The sequence below is a fragment of the Papilio polytes genome, unplaced genomic scaffold, assembly GCF_000836215.1.
Source record: "Papilio polytes unplaced genomic scaffold, Ppol_1.0 DF824058.1, whole genome shotgun sequence".
NCBI classification, from domain to species: Eukaryota; Metazoa; Arthropoda; class Insecta; order Lepidoptera; family Papilionidae; genus Papilio; species Papilio polytes.
This window is the reverse complement of record NW_013525146.1, coordinates 722165-735687: the sequence shown is the minus strand read 5'-3', so window position 1 is coordinate 735687 and position 13523 is coordinate 722165. Positions and strand designations below refer to the sequence as shown.

Sequence of the window (13523 nt, the reverse complement as noted above, 5' to 3'; positions counted from 1 at the left end):
AAACAGTTTTGCGATAGTTTAGTCAAAGGTGTGCGCGCACAAGCACTGAGTTTGTAATTCTTAAGGACAAAATATTTAGCGAGTAACCTCTACGGTACAGCCTTTTTTTTTTTCTCGCTGGGAAAATGCATTTACGCATCCCCCCGTTTACCAGGGGGGGTATGTGGGACTCGCCGGCCGAGAGACGGAAGATGGCCGGAATACCCACTAAAAACCCAGCGATGTTCCTTCTGCTCGCCAGTGGCTGGGTCACGGGAACGCTTCTGCTTTCTTCCGCGACCCAGCCGGCTCTACGGTACAGCCTAATGTATGAGGAAAAAGTACACAATTAGAAAAATTAGGCGAGTGTTGTAATTTTAATGTCGAAATAACAGATGGGTAAACATTATTTTATCATAAGTCGGAAGTAACAAATAGTATTTTAATATTATAAATACGAAAGTTTGGAAGGAAATATTAATGTTTATTAGAAGGTTCTAACACAGTTTTACGGACCTGGCACAGATGAGCATACTCTGGAAGAACTCAGGCCACTTTTAGGCTTTATTCTAGGCTTTTTCTTTCAGCGCGGATGACGTTGCGGGCAAAAGCTAGTCTATAAAGAGTAAAGATTTAGATATTTGGATTTTGTATATACCGAGATAACACAAAATTTGCTGGACCGATTTCAAATTCTTGCACCATTGAAAAGCTACATTATCAGTAAGTAATAGGCTATATTATTACTGTTTATTAAATATTACGCAGACGAAGTTGTAAGCAACAGCTAGTGTAGTATAAAATAGCAGTCTAAATAGTTTTAGTTGAACAATCTGAATCATTTGAACAGTTCACATGTTGTGTTCGATTGGCAGGTGACGTGTGTCGACAAATCTCTGCTCGACGATGCTTATCGATTCACCAGATACCATCTCCGCCGCTCCCACATGTATTAGAATTCTGATGTGCCCTTGTTTTAGCTTTGTTCCTGTATAGGTATTAAGCCTTTCAAAATTCAAATATAATTATAGGAACAAAATTTTTATTCAAATTACTTTTATCAATGTCAAATATTCGATTATGGTTAAAAACTTTAAACAGATCAATTATGAAACTTGTGTAAAATTTGAAACAAAATTGTATTGTTTAAGTTGATGTCATGAGTTTAAGAGACAAAGTAAAAAATAACTCTTCATTTTAAGTTATTTTATCGGAATAAAGTTTATCACTACTTAAAAACCACAAGTTTTTTTTGGTAAAAATATTATATAACATTTACCCCTGGTGGGACTCGAACCCACAATCCCCGGCTTAGGAGGCCGATGCCTTATCCATTAGGCCACAGGGGCGGTTGAAAAATGATAGGAAAATAAAATACTCCTTACGAAATTAATAAAAAGACACTTATAAGACACACACTAAAAGGTATAACAGTAGAACGTCGATAACTCAAAACTTGGTAACATAAAAACCTCTATAACTTCAAAAAATAATATGTTCCCTTTCCATCAGAGTCCAAACCCTCTATAACATAGACCCTTGATAACTTAAAACCTCTATAACTTATAATATTTTGTGTTTCCCTTGGACTTTAACTTATCAAGGTTCTACTGTATTTTATTTGAAAATTACGTTAAAAAGTTTAAATAATTACGACAATATCAGTCCAATGTAATATTAAAATACTTTACTGTCTGCAGAAAGTAATCATTCATGTAATTTATATGAACGAATTAAAAGCAATAAACGTACGAGTTAAGTTTTCACGCACGCCGTTCATCTAGATAGCGACCTTATAAATGTTTCACGCTCCTCAAGCGAAGGTCTTACTTTGACATAAAAAAGTGAATTTCGAGCAAAGGTCATACGAGCGTAATCGATGAGAAACGACAGGCAATAATTAGTAACAGGCTTATAAATAACGTTATACAAAAATGACATAAACAGCTCCGAAGCGAAGCTGACCTATAAATAAAGCGGTCACTTGATGTATTGCCGTTGATATAAATTATGAAAAGGAAGTCGCTGCGGCCATAAAACCTTATTTCGTCCGACCGAAACATCACCGAGACGAAATTTATAATTCATACATACAATTTATACAATTTATTAAAGCTTACATGGTTTTCGAGAAGAATAAAACAGTATGGAACCAGGTGTGGACTATTTCTGTAAGCTAACGAGAACACAAACATGGAAGGAAAAGGGCACCTAACCCCCTTCCACCTGAATTGGCTTCTGGACTCCGAAAATGTATGATACTCGATAAAATATCGCAATCAAAAAAGAAATTTTCTTTTCTTAACCTCTTACAATTATTATTATTTTAAGACACTATCTTATTAATAAGACACAATAATTAACACTTAATATTTTTCAATTACATTGTAGCAAACTCTATATAAGAATAGATTGCAAGGTTGTTAAAAATAATTACCTCTTGTAATTGTGAAGCACGAACTTTTCAACGGCAGCCGAATTCTTTCATCAGATAGATACTGTGCGTCGTTCGTTAAATGTCGGCTCATCAAATTTAATGAGCCCTCGATCTGGATATGTCGGGACTTTATTACTGCCCAAATGGCCCCAGAAGTTGATAAATCGGTCAACTTTTTCAAGACCAGTAACGGGCAAAATTGTCCGAAGTACCTCAGGGATCAAAATTGGGACCTGTTTTCTTTATTTTATGACATCCTCAAATGAACGATTCCTTATTTCAACTTTTCTTGTACAATGTCTTTGAACCATAATTTTATACTACTTCGACATAATTATGGTTAAACTTTCGGTAATTAATATGTTTTTGTTGAAGAAATTCTTTGACTAAAAATATTTTAGTCTTCCTGACTACTGTTTAACTTACATTGTCTTTGTTTTTTAATAGTTTTTGTCCTCGACTCTTTCTCAACCGAAACTTAGTTACTTAGTATGTGTTCCAGACTATGACCTACAACTGGGCCAAATTTCATCGAGATATCATTATATGCATGACCATGGTATATTTTACTTTTATTTATTGCATATTGTCAAAATAAAAACAGCTGTATAAGGGCTAGAATACTTTTTCTCTGTCGTATTAAAGACGATATATGTTAAGCTTTCTTTTGTTAACCATAAATAAGAAATCTCAATTCGAAATAAGACCAATGAATCATACAAGTAAACCATTTCAAGAGAAGGCAATATTTATACGTGATAATCCGCTTGATTGTAAAAATTGATGATTTCTTCATCCACTGTTTGCTTATATTTGTAAAATATTCTAGGTATATCTTTTGCTGGAAATGAAATCCATAAACTGGTGATAGCTTTATTTTCTTAACTTTTAATTTAATCAGATATCTTCCAATAGTGTTAGTAGCTAATTAGAGAAACCTCTACGGCGTTGGCTTAATCTAGCAGAGAGTCCAATTATCCGCGACAACAAAAGCATTAATTCGCGGCGCATTCGATGCGCACGCGCATTCTCGTCGTAAATATGATCGATATCGGCAACATTATGTTGAGGCCGTGCACCGAACGAGATCACACGCCCGCTGCAACCACAACGATGCTACCGCTACTGGATAAGATTTCAATTATTTTTATTTTTTTTTACAAATAGGACATTTTTAAAATGCGAAAATGAAGAACTTGAAGTAAAATCAAAAATCTAGCGGTGTTCCAAATTACCGAGACGACAATATCTACGAGAACGCAGGTTGTAAACGTTAGAAAAAACGGTTTTGGCTTATTTGAAAGAAAAGACGAAGTTTGTCGGGATGCAAGAAACAAAATATAATACGATTTAGAAAAAAGTCATCAAGATACATAGATTTTACTAGCTATGGTTTCCTATTAACACAATTTTAGTGTGAAGAGCCACATCCAACAGCTATGTGTCTTCGTCGCTACATTTACGAAACTGCATCCAATATTTTAGTGAACGAAACAAGAAAAAATGCGGCAACTTTATTGCTGTACGCGCAGATAAATTCAGTTACGGTTCCACGTGAGATAATAACCTTATTTCAATGGAGAGTAACGCGTTCACCTGACTATATTTCGTTGAAACAATCGACGCTTATTGTGACTCGAAACGTTTTAATGTGCCACCTCCAGAATCGGACTCGAAATGCCATTCGCTTTGTGAAGAAAGTGTTGATGAAAATTTGTTATTATACGTGACTTTATGTTTTTCAATTGTAATTACGCAGATTGTTTTAAAAGCGCTGTTTAAAGTAATACTTGCTAATTATGATAATACTAGCTTTCGCCTGCGATTCCGTCCTTGTAGGATTAAGAAAACAAAAGTGAGTAGTTGATGTGTTCTTCCAGACTATACTCTATATCTATGCGAAATTTAATCGAAATATGTGTAGCCGTTTAGGCTACAAACTCTAACAAACATCCATCCATATAAACTTTTGCATTAATAATATTAGTATAATCTTGCCTAGAAATATTTATCATTTGGTTAAGTAACATTTTTATAATGATTAGTAGAATTTGATTATAGGCACTTTTTATACTAATCTGACCGCAGATACATTCTCAAATTAAGATTTAAATCGATTGATTTTAAACCTTTTCAAATAACAACATGAGCTAAACAGATATAAAGTTCTGCATTCAGTATATTTAAAAGATGTATAAGGTAATTTATTATTTTGTTAACTGTTTCCTTCGAAGCGATGTCTCAAATATCAAGCTAACTCGGTACACTTTCCCGTGTGGGTACACCTTTAGGCCGCTCCATATAAAACGGGATCATTTATTAAAACGAAATGACGCATACGACCTTTGAGATGATTTATTTATTTGTGCATCCGTTTCCAGACCAAGTAAAGAGATTGCAAAAATTTTATACGTATACATACGATTTACAATGTTGTGTTTTGTCTGATTTTTATTATGTTACTCGTGAGCATTACTTTGCCGATGGCTGATGTCACTGTTTGAGGGTGTAGAATAGCGCGGGAAGTGTTCGGATTTAATAGAAGGGTCATCGGCAAAACTGCGCACGGCTAATAAATAATTATGTTGGGATAACCAAGGCTGTAGGTACTCTTAACTTTGAAGCGTAGATGTTATTATTAACAAACGATTTATATTAATAGTACAAAAATAAACAAGTACTATTTATTAATGTTAGGTAATTTTCTGTAAGCGTTTAAAGTTTAGTCATTCCGTCTTTTCACCTTTTTTCTATGTTTTATTTAGTGCGTAAGGCGACTGTGATTCCAGCCCTGTAAACTGAAATAGCCAATACTAATTGATCCAACTATACGCGTATAATTCTTAGTCAAACTACACTAATGATCGACCCATTAAGTATTCGTTTATTAAGAAAGGTATATTATACACCCGTGAACCTTGCCTCAAGGAAGTTATAAGTCGACAAATAGGCTCCTCCAAAGTTATGGACATTAAAAAGCACAAATCAATTTTATGTCTCATTTAAAGGCAACGTCACAATCAGCCGCAATAAAGACCGTCACCGATGTGCTGTTTATAAACGCATCACATAAACCATCGGCTTTATTGTGGACCGTCTCAAGAACACATCCGCGTTTAAAAACAATATAAATTTTTGATCTATCGTTATAAATAATTACTTTTTGACATTCTTTCAACCGAAGAGTTGTTTATTGATAGACATTTCTCTTTCTCCAGATCGTTTTCTCATTCCAGAGGGTCGCGAGTCGCGACCACTCTACTTGACAATCTCTCGAAGGATGTTTCTCCACTCTATTGATATACTTGGAGAGAATTGCATTGTTATGTCGTATTTATCTAACGCCAGGAAGCAAGCAGGATTTTTCAAAACTTTAGAGGTTATATTTGTTTCAAATTCCATCAAAACTCTGTATACCGTTTTGGAGAATAACAAACACCTATCAATCCATTCATTGATCCAAACTTTCGCTTTTAAATTAGTACGAAGTATGATTATTCGAGAACTCGGCAAATTATCACAGTTTTCGATAATTGTATTAATTAATAACTTAATTTAAACTTTATCTCAAATTACCAACTGTGAAAAATAAGATCCAAAATTGATAACTAAAATCGACTAAACTGTTTAAACAGAATCGAATGGGAAACTTGTACGTGAAAACATCACACACCTGATCGCCTAAAAGTATAGTAAATATCGATTGATATCTCGGTATGCAGATTGCAGATACAAATCGAGATATTTATTTAGAGCAGTCATAAAGCAATGCTGTAAATACAGACCTTACTCGCCAATTAGTAGAATTGCTGGTATGAATTACGGTGGCCATGTCAAAACGGACACTTAACTGGGGCTATTATAATACCTAAAGCAATACTATACTGTTTGTAGCAATATTTTTTTAGTTATCTGTGATTTTTTTTTTATAACTTGATTTTCATTCGAGTCAAAGATGTAAGTATGTTTAAAAACCACACTTAACCCTCGTTGCTGAGTACATACGAGCATCCTAACACAGGGTAGACTAGTCCTTCATTGATGACGTTTTAAGCTGATGGCTAACTAAGTCATTATTAAGAACTAGGTATAATTATTTATCGAAATTGGGTTAAAGGGAGCATTAAGGGCTGGCCTCAGTTTGGGTGTAGATAGGTTGGGCCCAGCTTATCAAAAATAAGCAGCGACGAAAGCAACACGGTGCAGGGGGTACCGGTGCGTACCACTGGAGATCCCGGGACCCTCAATTCGCACCTGAGAGCGGCCATCGAGGGGGTTTTTAGAGTGTAGAAATCTCACATAACCCTGTTTTTTTACAAAAGACAGGGTATCTTTCGAAGATTTCCCCCCCGTTACCAAAAAAAAAAAAGGTATAATTATTTAACGTATTAAACGTTTCCGAAAAGTTAAAAAGCGTCTTAATCGCGTCTTTAAACCTAGTTGTGACAGCAGTAATTTATTTTTATTAAATTTTGTCTCTATATATTATAATATTAAATGCTCATAGAATAACTCCAGCACTTTGTATGGACCCTTAAGGCAACACCAGTAGCCGGGAGGAGGCGTTACATTAATCTTTGGATTACCGCCGCCTTAGATGCACTATCTCCCTTGTCCAGGACTCCCAGTAGCATGCAAAGAGTATACAATGAAAATGTTGTAAGTTATACCTAACCGTATCCAGTCTCTGAGAGTTTCAAACAGATGTAGTTCAATTTATAGTATAGTGGTACCTTACTCATTTTACTCTTTTTTCTTTATTTGATGTGCGATTTAATCTAAGATCCTTTTAGAAACTCCAATACATTTTCTTTCTTTAAATTAAATCAAACAACAAAACTGCAACTTTGGGCGTCTAGGATAAGAAATTTAATTTTAAATTTAAATTTCACATTTACGTAGTACCAAATATCACATCTGTATCATGCAAACATCATTCGCATATTCTTTGCCTTTTGTTATAGTAATAATATATGAGACGATTCGTCATAACCGAATAACTGGCGCGCAATAATTCAACCGAGATATTATTGTTCCTTGACTTCCGGTCAGGTTTACATTGCACTTAACCTTATTTAAACACGTATTAATAAATTGATTTTACATTTAATAACCATAAAAAGAGTTTGAAAAAATTTAAACTCTACGTTTTATTTCTATTTATGGAAAGAAGTTTTTTTTTTAAATACGTACTTGTACTTAACCTGCAGTCCAGTTATATCCTTTCTACTTCTTTTTTTTCTTATTTTCGTGTTTCATTGTCTCTTTCGATTACTGGCGTGCATAACAAAGTGAGTAATAATAATGAAATATGACTTCCCAGCCCCGGTCATTAACAATATTAATTGTTTAACACAAAGTCTATTATTATGTGTAGAACAATTAATAATCTTCAGAACTATAATTACAATCAATGTAAATGTTCTCACGTTAACTAGACCAAGTAAATTAATCTATATTTTGACTGGGAAGGGACGAAACTTAGAAATTGTTACATATTTCGTACGTGATTTTATACTTTCAAATTTTTTTTTATTTTTGAAACAGTAAACAAAAAGGACGTAGCAACTTTGTTAAAAAAAGAGTTTTGCTATTATTTTTTCACAGGCGCACTTTATTAACAAAACTGAGTTTAATGAAAAGAAAATTGTTTTCTAAAAGTTGTGTAAACTAATTGTTTAAAGTTATCTCTTGTTATTGCAAATAGATGATTACTTCCATTTTTCCATACATTAACAATGATCCATATACCAAGGCGGTGCGGGCTATAAATCAAAGGATACGTAGGTGGCCGGGACTGGCAACCAACAATTACCAATTAACCGCTTTATATCTCAGTCGAAATTCGAAATTCAAATTCATTTGAACGCCGCCCGTTATTGTGGGTGGACGTCTGAGGGGATATGCAAAATTACAATTTCCCTCGAGTCTTAAAAAAAATAATTCAGGGCACTTATTAATCGATTTAATTTATGATTTTGAATTCGAAATAATCTTAAAGAAATGAAACAAATTATCGATATGGATTATATTTCATTCTAAGTTATTAGACCAAATTATTTAAACAATACTATCCTATACTACACAAAATTGATGTATTTATGTACAATTATATTTTATTACAACTTTTAATCCAGAAAAATATGCATATAACAAACTATAGACATTTTAACTTATTTCTTTAGGATTACCTATAAATTGATTAAAGATAATAAATTAAAAGTCTACAATAAGTGAGTTAAAAGGGACCCACTTTTTCGGATAAAAAAAGAATTATCAACATCGGTCCACTAGCGGCGGAGTTATGCCGTAACACACATAAAAAATAAATAAAAAAACATACAGACGAATAGAGTACCGCCTTCTTTTGGAAATTCGGTCAAAAATTAGCTTCCAAGTGTCATGTTGTAGTGGTTGCATAGTAATTAACTAAATCTAAATATTTACATGTATTACTCTAGTTACTGTTACAATAATAATGAGTTTTTTAATTTGCTAAAGCAATAAAATTGGTTATTTTTCTATATTTTGATAAAATGTAGATACGTTTGACTATTTAAATGCATAATATTATGTAGATAATTGAATTTTAAAATTATTGAAAAAATGTTTTATGAAATACATGACAAATATCATTAGAGTTTTTTATTATGATTTAATATTTACATTATTAAGAACATAAAACTATATTAATTGAAGTCTTAGTTATATATTAAAATATATTTACAAATCTTTTTATTATATGAAATAAATATCTCTAAATTGTCTAAATTTACTCCATAATTTTCAAATAATGTCTAAAATTAAATAGGTCTTTGACCATTACAAAAAAAAAATAACATTTATAATAATTAACTAGGCCTAGATCTATTAACTATAAAATATTGAAAATAATTTAAGCATAAAAACACTCATACAAATATGTTTATAATAAAAGTTTATAAATAAAAAAAAATGAAGAGGTTTAATAAAATAATTTGTCTATTTCTTGGTCCTTCGAGCCGGATTATAAATGAAATTATACAGATACAAAGAAATTGAATTTCCACATAATATTAACTTTACAATAAATAAAGTTTTAGTAAATTTATAGGCCATTCTAACCTATAAAATATCAGATATGCAATATTTCACAGAAATTACAAAAAATCTTAAGGTATATTGAGAAACACTGAAAATAACCTTTATATGGTTAGAATAAGGTTTAAATTTAATTATTAAGTTAGATATCTATATTAAATTATATCCCACCAGTAAAGTTTGGCGTCTTCACGAAATATGTCGTTAAAGTGCCTTTTCCTTTGACGAAAGTTGGACCTCTGCACTCGCAAGTGTATCCCACGTTCATCAGTACCCTAAAAAGGTAGATTTTAAAACGTTAAAAAAGATATATTGCATATAAAATCAATAACATAAATGTGGTAAAATAAAATTTAATAAAAGCTTATTGAAGAAGTTGCTTAACATCAAGGACATATAAGAAATAACAGACTAGACTGTAAAGAAATTTTTTTCAGTGGTAATTTCTCTGAAAGGTACTAAATTAGTTGTCAAGGTTAGTGTCACCTCGTTTGTATTTATAGTGATAAAAGATTTTACAAAATTATAATAAGCTCCTTCTTATCTATATTAATATTATAAAGACGAAAGGTTTGTATTTTCGTATGTATTCGATACACGTAAAAACCTCTGGGCCGATTTAAACAATTCTTACACCATTAGAAAGGTTATTTATTTGTAAGTAACATAGGCTATTTTTTTACTATTCCTTTTTATTTTATAAGGACGAAGTCGCGAGCTACAGTTAGATATATTATTTAATGACATCTATTGGCAATTCATTTAAATACAATCAATAGACATTGTTAGTGAGATTATGTGAAAAATGTCTAAAATGGAGCATCAAATGCCTACTCTATATGTATTTGAAAATCTTTGCTTAGTAAAGATAACTCATAGGAATTTAACAACTAAAAAAAAATATTTTTTTTTCTCTAAGTTAGTAAGTAAGGTGTTACTTAGCGGTGTGGTCAGTGAGGTGTATCCTGCCCATGAGGCCGGTGGAGTCCATGCGCGAGGCGACGTTGACGGTGTTGCCCCAGATGTCGTACTGCGGCTTCTGCGCGCCCACCACGCCCGCGATCACCGGCCCGTGGTTCAGCCCTGCGCGGACATCACTATATCTGTCTCTATCACCATCACCATCATCTTCCTTATCCTACTCCCATAGGGACGACGCAACAGGTTTTTGTCCTCCTTAACTCTATCATACGTCATCTCAGTCATCACTCCCTTCTTGATCATGTCACCTTTCACGCAATCCATCTCTTCCTATGTCTACCTCTACCGGTACCTCCACACTCATAACTAACGTTCTCCTTGTAACATGCGATTCATCCCTCCTCACATGCCCATACCTTGCTAACATTTTACTCCTTATCTTTTCATACCATGCTAACCTTTTACTCCTTATCTTCTCATACCATGCTAACATTTTACTTCTTATCTTCTCATACCATGCTAACCTTTTACTCCTTATCTTCTCTACTACTGGGGATACTCTCAAATATCTATATCTATATGCATACTAATAAAGCGTAAAAACATACTACTTCGAGGCGTAGAAGGCAATCACAGCATTTTTTCGAATAATTTCTTCTTTAATATAAAGCCCTTCACTTACAACAGGCTTTAGGCTATTAAACATAGGGGTAAATTGGGAAAAAACTCCAATGCGGGAAAGTGAGACCATAAACTACAAGCTGCCAACATTAAAGAAGCAAGGTTATAATGGTAACGGTAATTTAACATTTTCAATTGAGAATTTGACAAATGTAAGCAATAAAATAAAGTTTTTTATAATTTCATGCGGATGAAGCCGCACGTCAACAGCTAGTAGATAATAAATAAAAAAATAAGTTTGTGCACCGGAGACCTAATTTTAAATCTCTTTTCCCTCTCACTCTTTTTCTAATAAGAGGATGAAAACGGAAATTTTTGGAGGAGACGCATAAGAAGGAGAAATATCCTCTTTATAGGCGCCTCCTGCGTCAATTAACTTTTTTTTTTATAATACGAGGTGGCAAACGAGCAAGCGGCCACCTGAATCCACCGAAATGGAAAGCGACCGCTGCACATAAACAACCGATATTGCAGATGCGTTGCCTACCCTAATTGACAGAGGAGGAGACGCACATAAAGAGGACAATTCCCCTTCCTATGCATCTCCTCCACCGTCAAATCCACTTTTCCCTCCTATCCTTTCCTCTTAAGAAAAGGGTGGAAAGGAAAAGGGACTAAAACTAGGCCGGCACCACACTCATCAGAATGTACGCGGAATTGCTTCCACTTCACGCCTGTTTTCTGTGTGGTCGTGGTATTGCTGGGGGCGAGTCGGCCTATTCGTGCGAAGATGTTAAAGCGGACTCTACCTTACTCCTTATATAAAAAATAATGTAAACACTCACCTATCCTTAGTTTGAACCTCTGGAATGATTCCCTGTTTATTTGGTCTAGAATTGTCATCAAAGCGATCGCGAACTCCACGAGGATTGCCACCGTGTGCTCTTCCTTTCTGTTCGCATCCTGTTCAAGTAATATAAATAAAACCATACAAAGTGTACAATCTACTAATAACTATAAAGAAATAACTCGAAAAGTACTGGGTCGATTTTAAAATTCTATCACTGTTAGGTTGTTTATATATGAGTTTTTTTTATTTATTTTTAATTTCACGCGAACAAAGTCGCATGCAACAGCTAGTATACTGATATGAAGAAAGATTTGTATTTTTGTATGTATTGAAATTTGAAATACTCAATAACTACTGGACCTATTTTGATAATTCTTTCACCGTTAAAAAACTACGTCATCGCTGATTAAAAAAGGCTATATTTTTGACCGACTTCCCAAAAGGAGGTATTCAATTTGTCTGTTTTTTTATTTGTTTTTTACCGATTTTGATATTTGTTTTTTTTTCAAAAATGCTTGAAGGTGGGTCCCATATTTTTGTTTGATTTTTGAAGTCAAAGACTAAGACGTAGTTAAATGGTTTATGAAATTTTAAGTGGACGAAGTCGCGAGCACAGCTAGTATATAACTCAAAAACTCACCAATTGTTCTTCTTTGCCAGGTCTCAAACCTGAAGCGATCATGTAAGTGCTGCCAATCGTTTTAATCTTTTCGATGCAACTGAATTTTGGTTTTAACAACAACTGAAATATAAAGAATTCCTTTATATAATTTGTCAAATTTAACGAATATAAATAAAATACGTTTAAATCTGATTTTTAAATAAAATTAAACCACTGTATATATTAACATGTTTTTTGGCAATCTTACTAATCTTACTAATATTATAAATGTGAATGTTTAGATGGATGGATGTTTGTTAGAGTTTGTAGTCTAAACGGCTAAACGGATTTCGATAAAATTTGGCATAGATGTAGAGGATAGTCTGGAAGACATAGGATACTTGTATTTTTTATTAATTCCGCGCGGACGGAGTCGCGAGCGAAAGCTAGTCTTATATAAATAAATCTTACTAATATTATAAATGCGAAAGTCTAAATGTTTGTTAGAGTTTATAGCCTAAATTGTTGAACGGATTTCGATGAAATTTGTCATATAGAAAGTAGTCTGAAAGAACACAGCTACTTCTGTTTTTTTTTATTTTGGACAGATGGAGTCTTGGGCAAAAGCTAGTAAATAAAATGAACTATAACCTTATCAAAGTCGCATATGATTTCGTTAAGCAATCGAAGGCATTCAAGGCCTTGTTTGTTGACATCGGTCTCGTCGTAAAACTCCTTGTAATTAGGGATGGAGGCGAACATGACCGCGATGCTGGAATACCGCTCGTGGTATAAATCTTCCTGTAGAACACAATTTTAGTCCCTATTACTATCCACCCTTTTCTTAAGAGGAAAGGATGGGAAGAAAAAGATTTGACGGAGGAGATAAATATGAAGGGTAAATATCCTCTTTATGTGCGTCTCCTCCGTCTTTTAGGTAAGGCTCTATCTATATTTGCGGATGTCTATGGGTCGTTTCGCTATTTTGGCGGACTCATGTGGTCGTTTTCTCAACTCAAAAAAAAAACAAATGT

General features: G+C 33.5%; 1 protein-coding gene and 1 non-coding gene across 3 annotated transcripts in view; both read right to left on the bottom strand.

The window, feature by feature from the left end:
* Positions 1–1255: 1255 nt before the first annotated feature.
* Trnar-ccu lies at positions 1256–1328 on the bottom strand. The gene has a single exon. It is a non-coding gene; the product is annotated as a tRNA-Arg (tRNA).
* An 8228-nt stretch (positions 1329–9556) lies between these two features.
* LOC106100281 (adenylate cyclase type 2-like) overlaps positions 9557–13523 on the bottom strand; it is a 98161-nt gene continuing 94194 nt past the window's right edge. For both annotated transcript variants that reach the window (XM_013279092.1, XM_013279093.1), the window contains exons 20-24: positions 13141–13290; positions 12529–12630; positions 11884–12001; positions 10435–10579; positions 9557–9771 (exon numbers count right to left, since the gene is read on the bottom strand). In XM_013279092.1, coding sequence (XP_013134546.1) covers positions 9657–9771; positions 10435–10579; positions 11884–12001; positions 12529–12630; positions 13141–13290 — 630 coding nt within the window. In that variant the 3' untranslated portion in view covers positions 9557–9656. The remainder of the gene's footprint in view (positions 9772–10434; positions 10580–11883; positions 12002–12528; positions 12631–13140; positions 13291–13523) is intronic.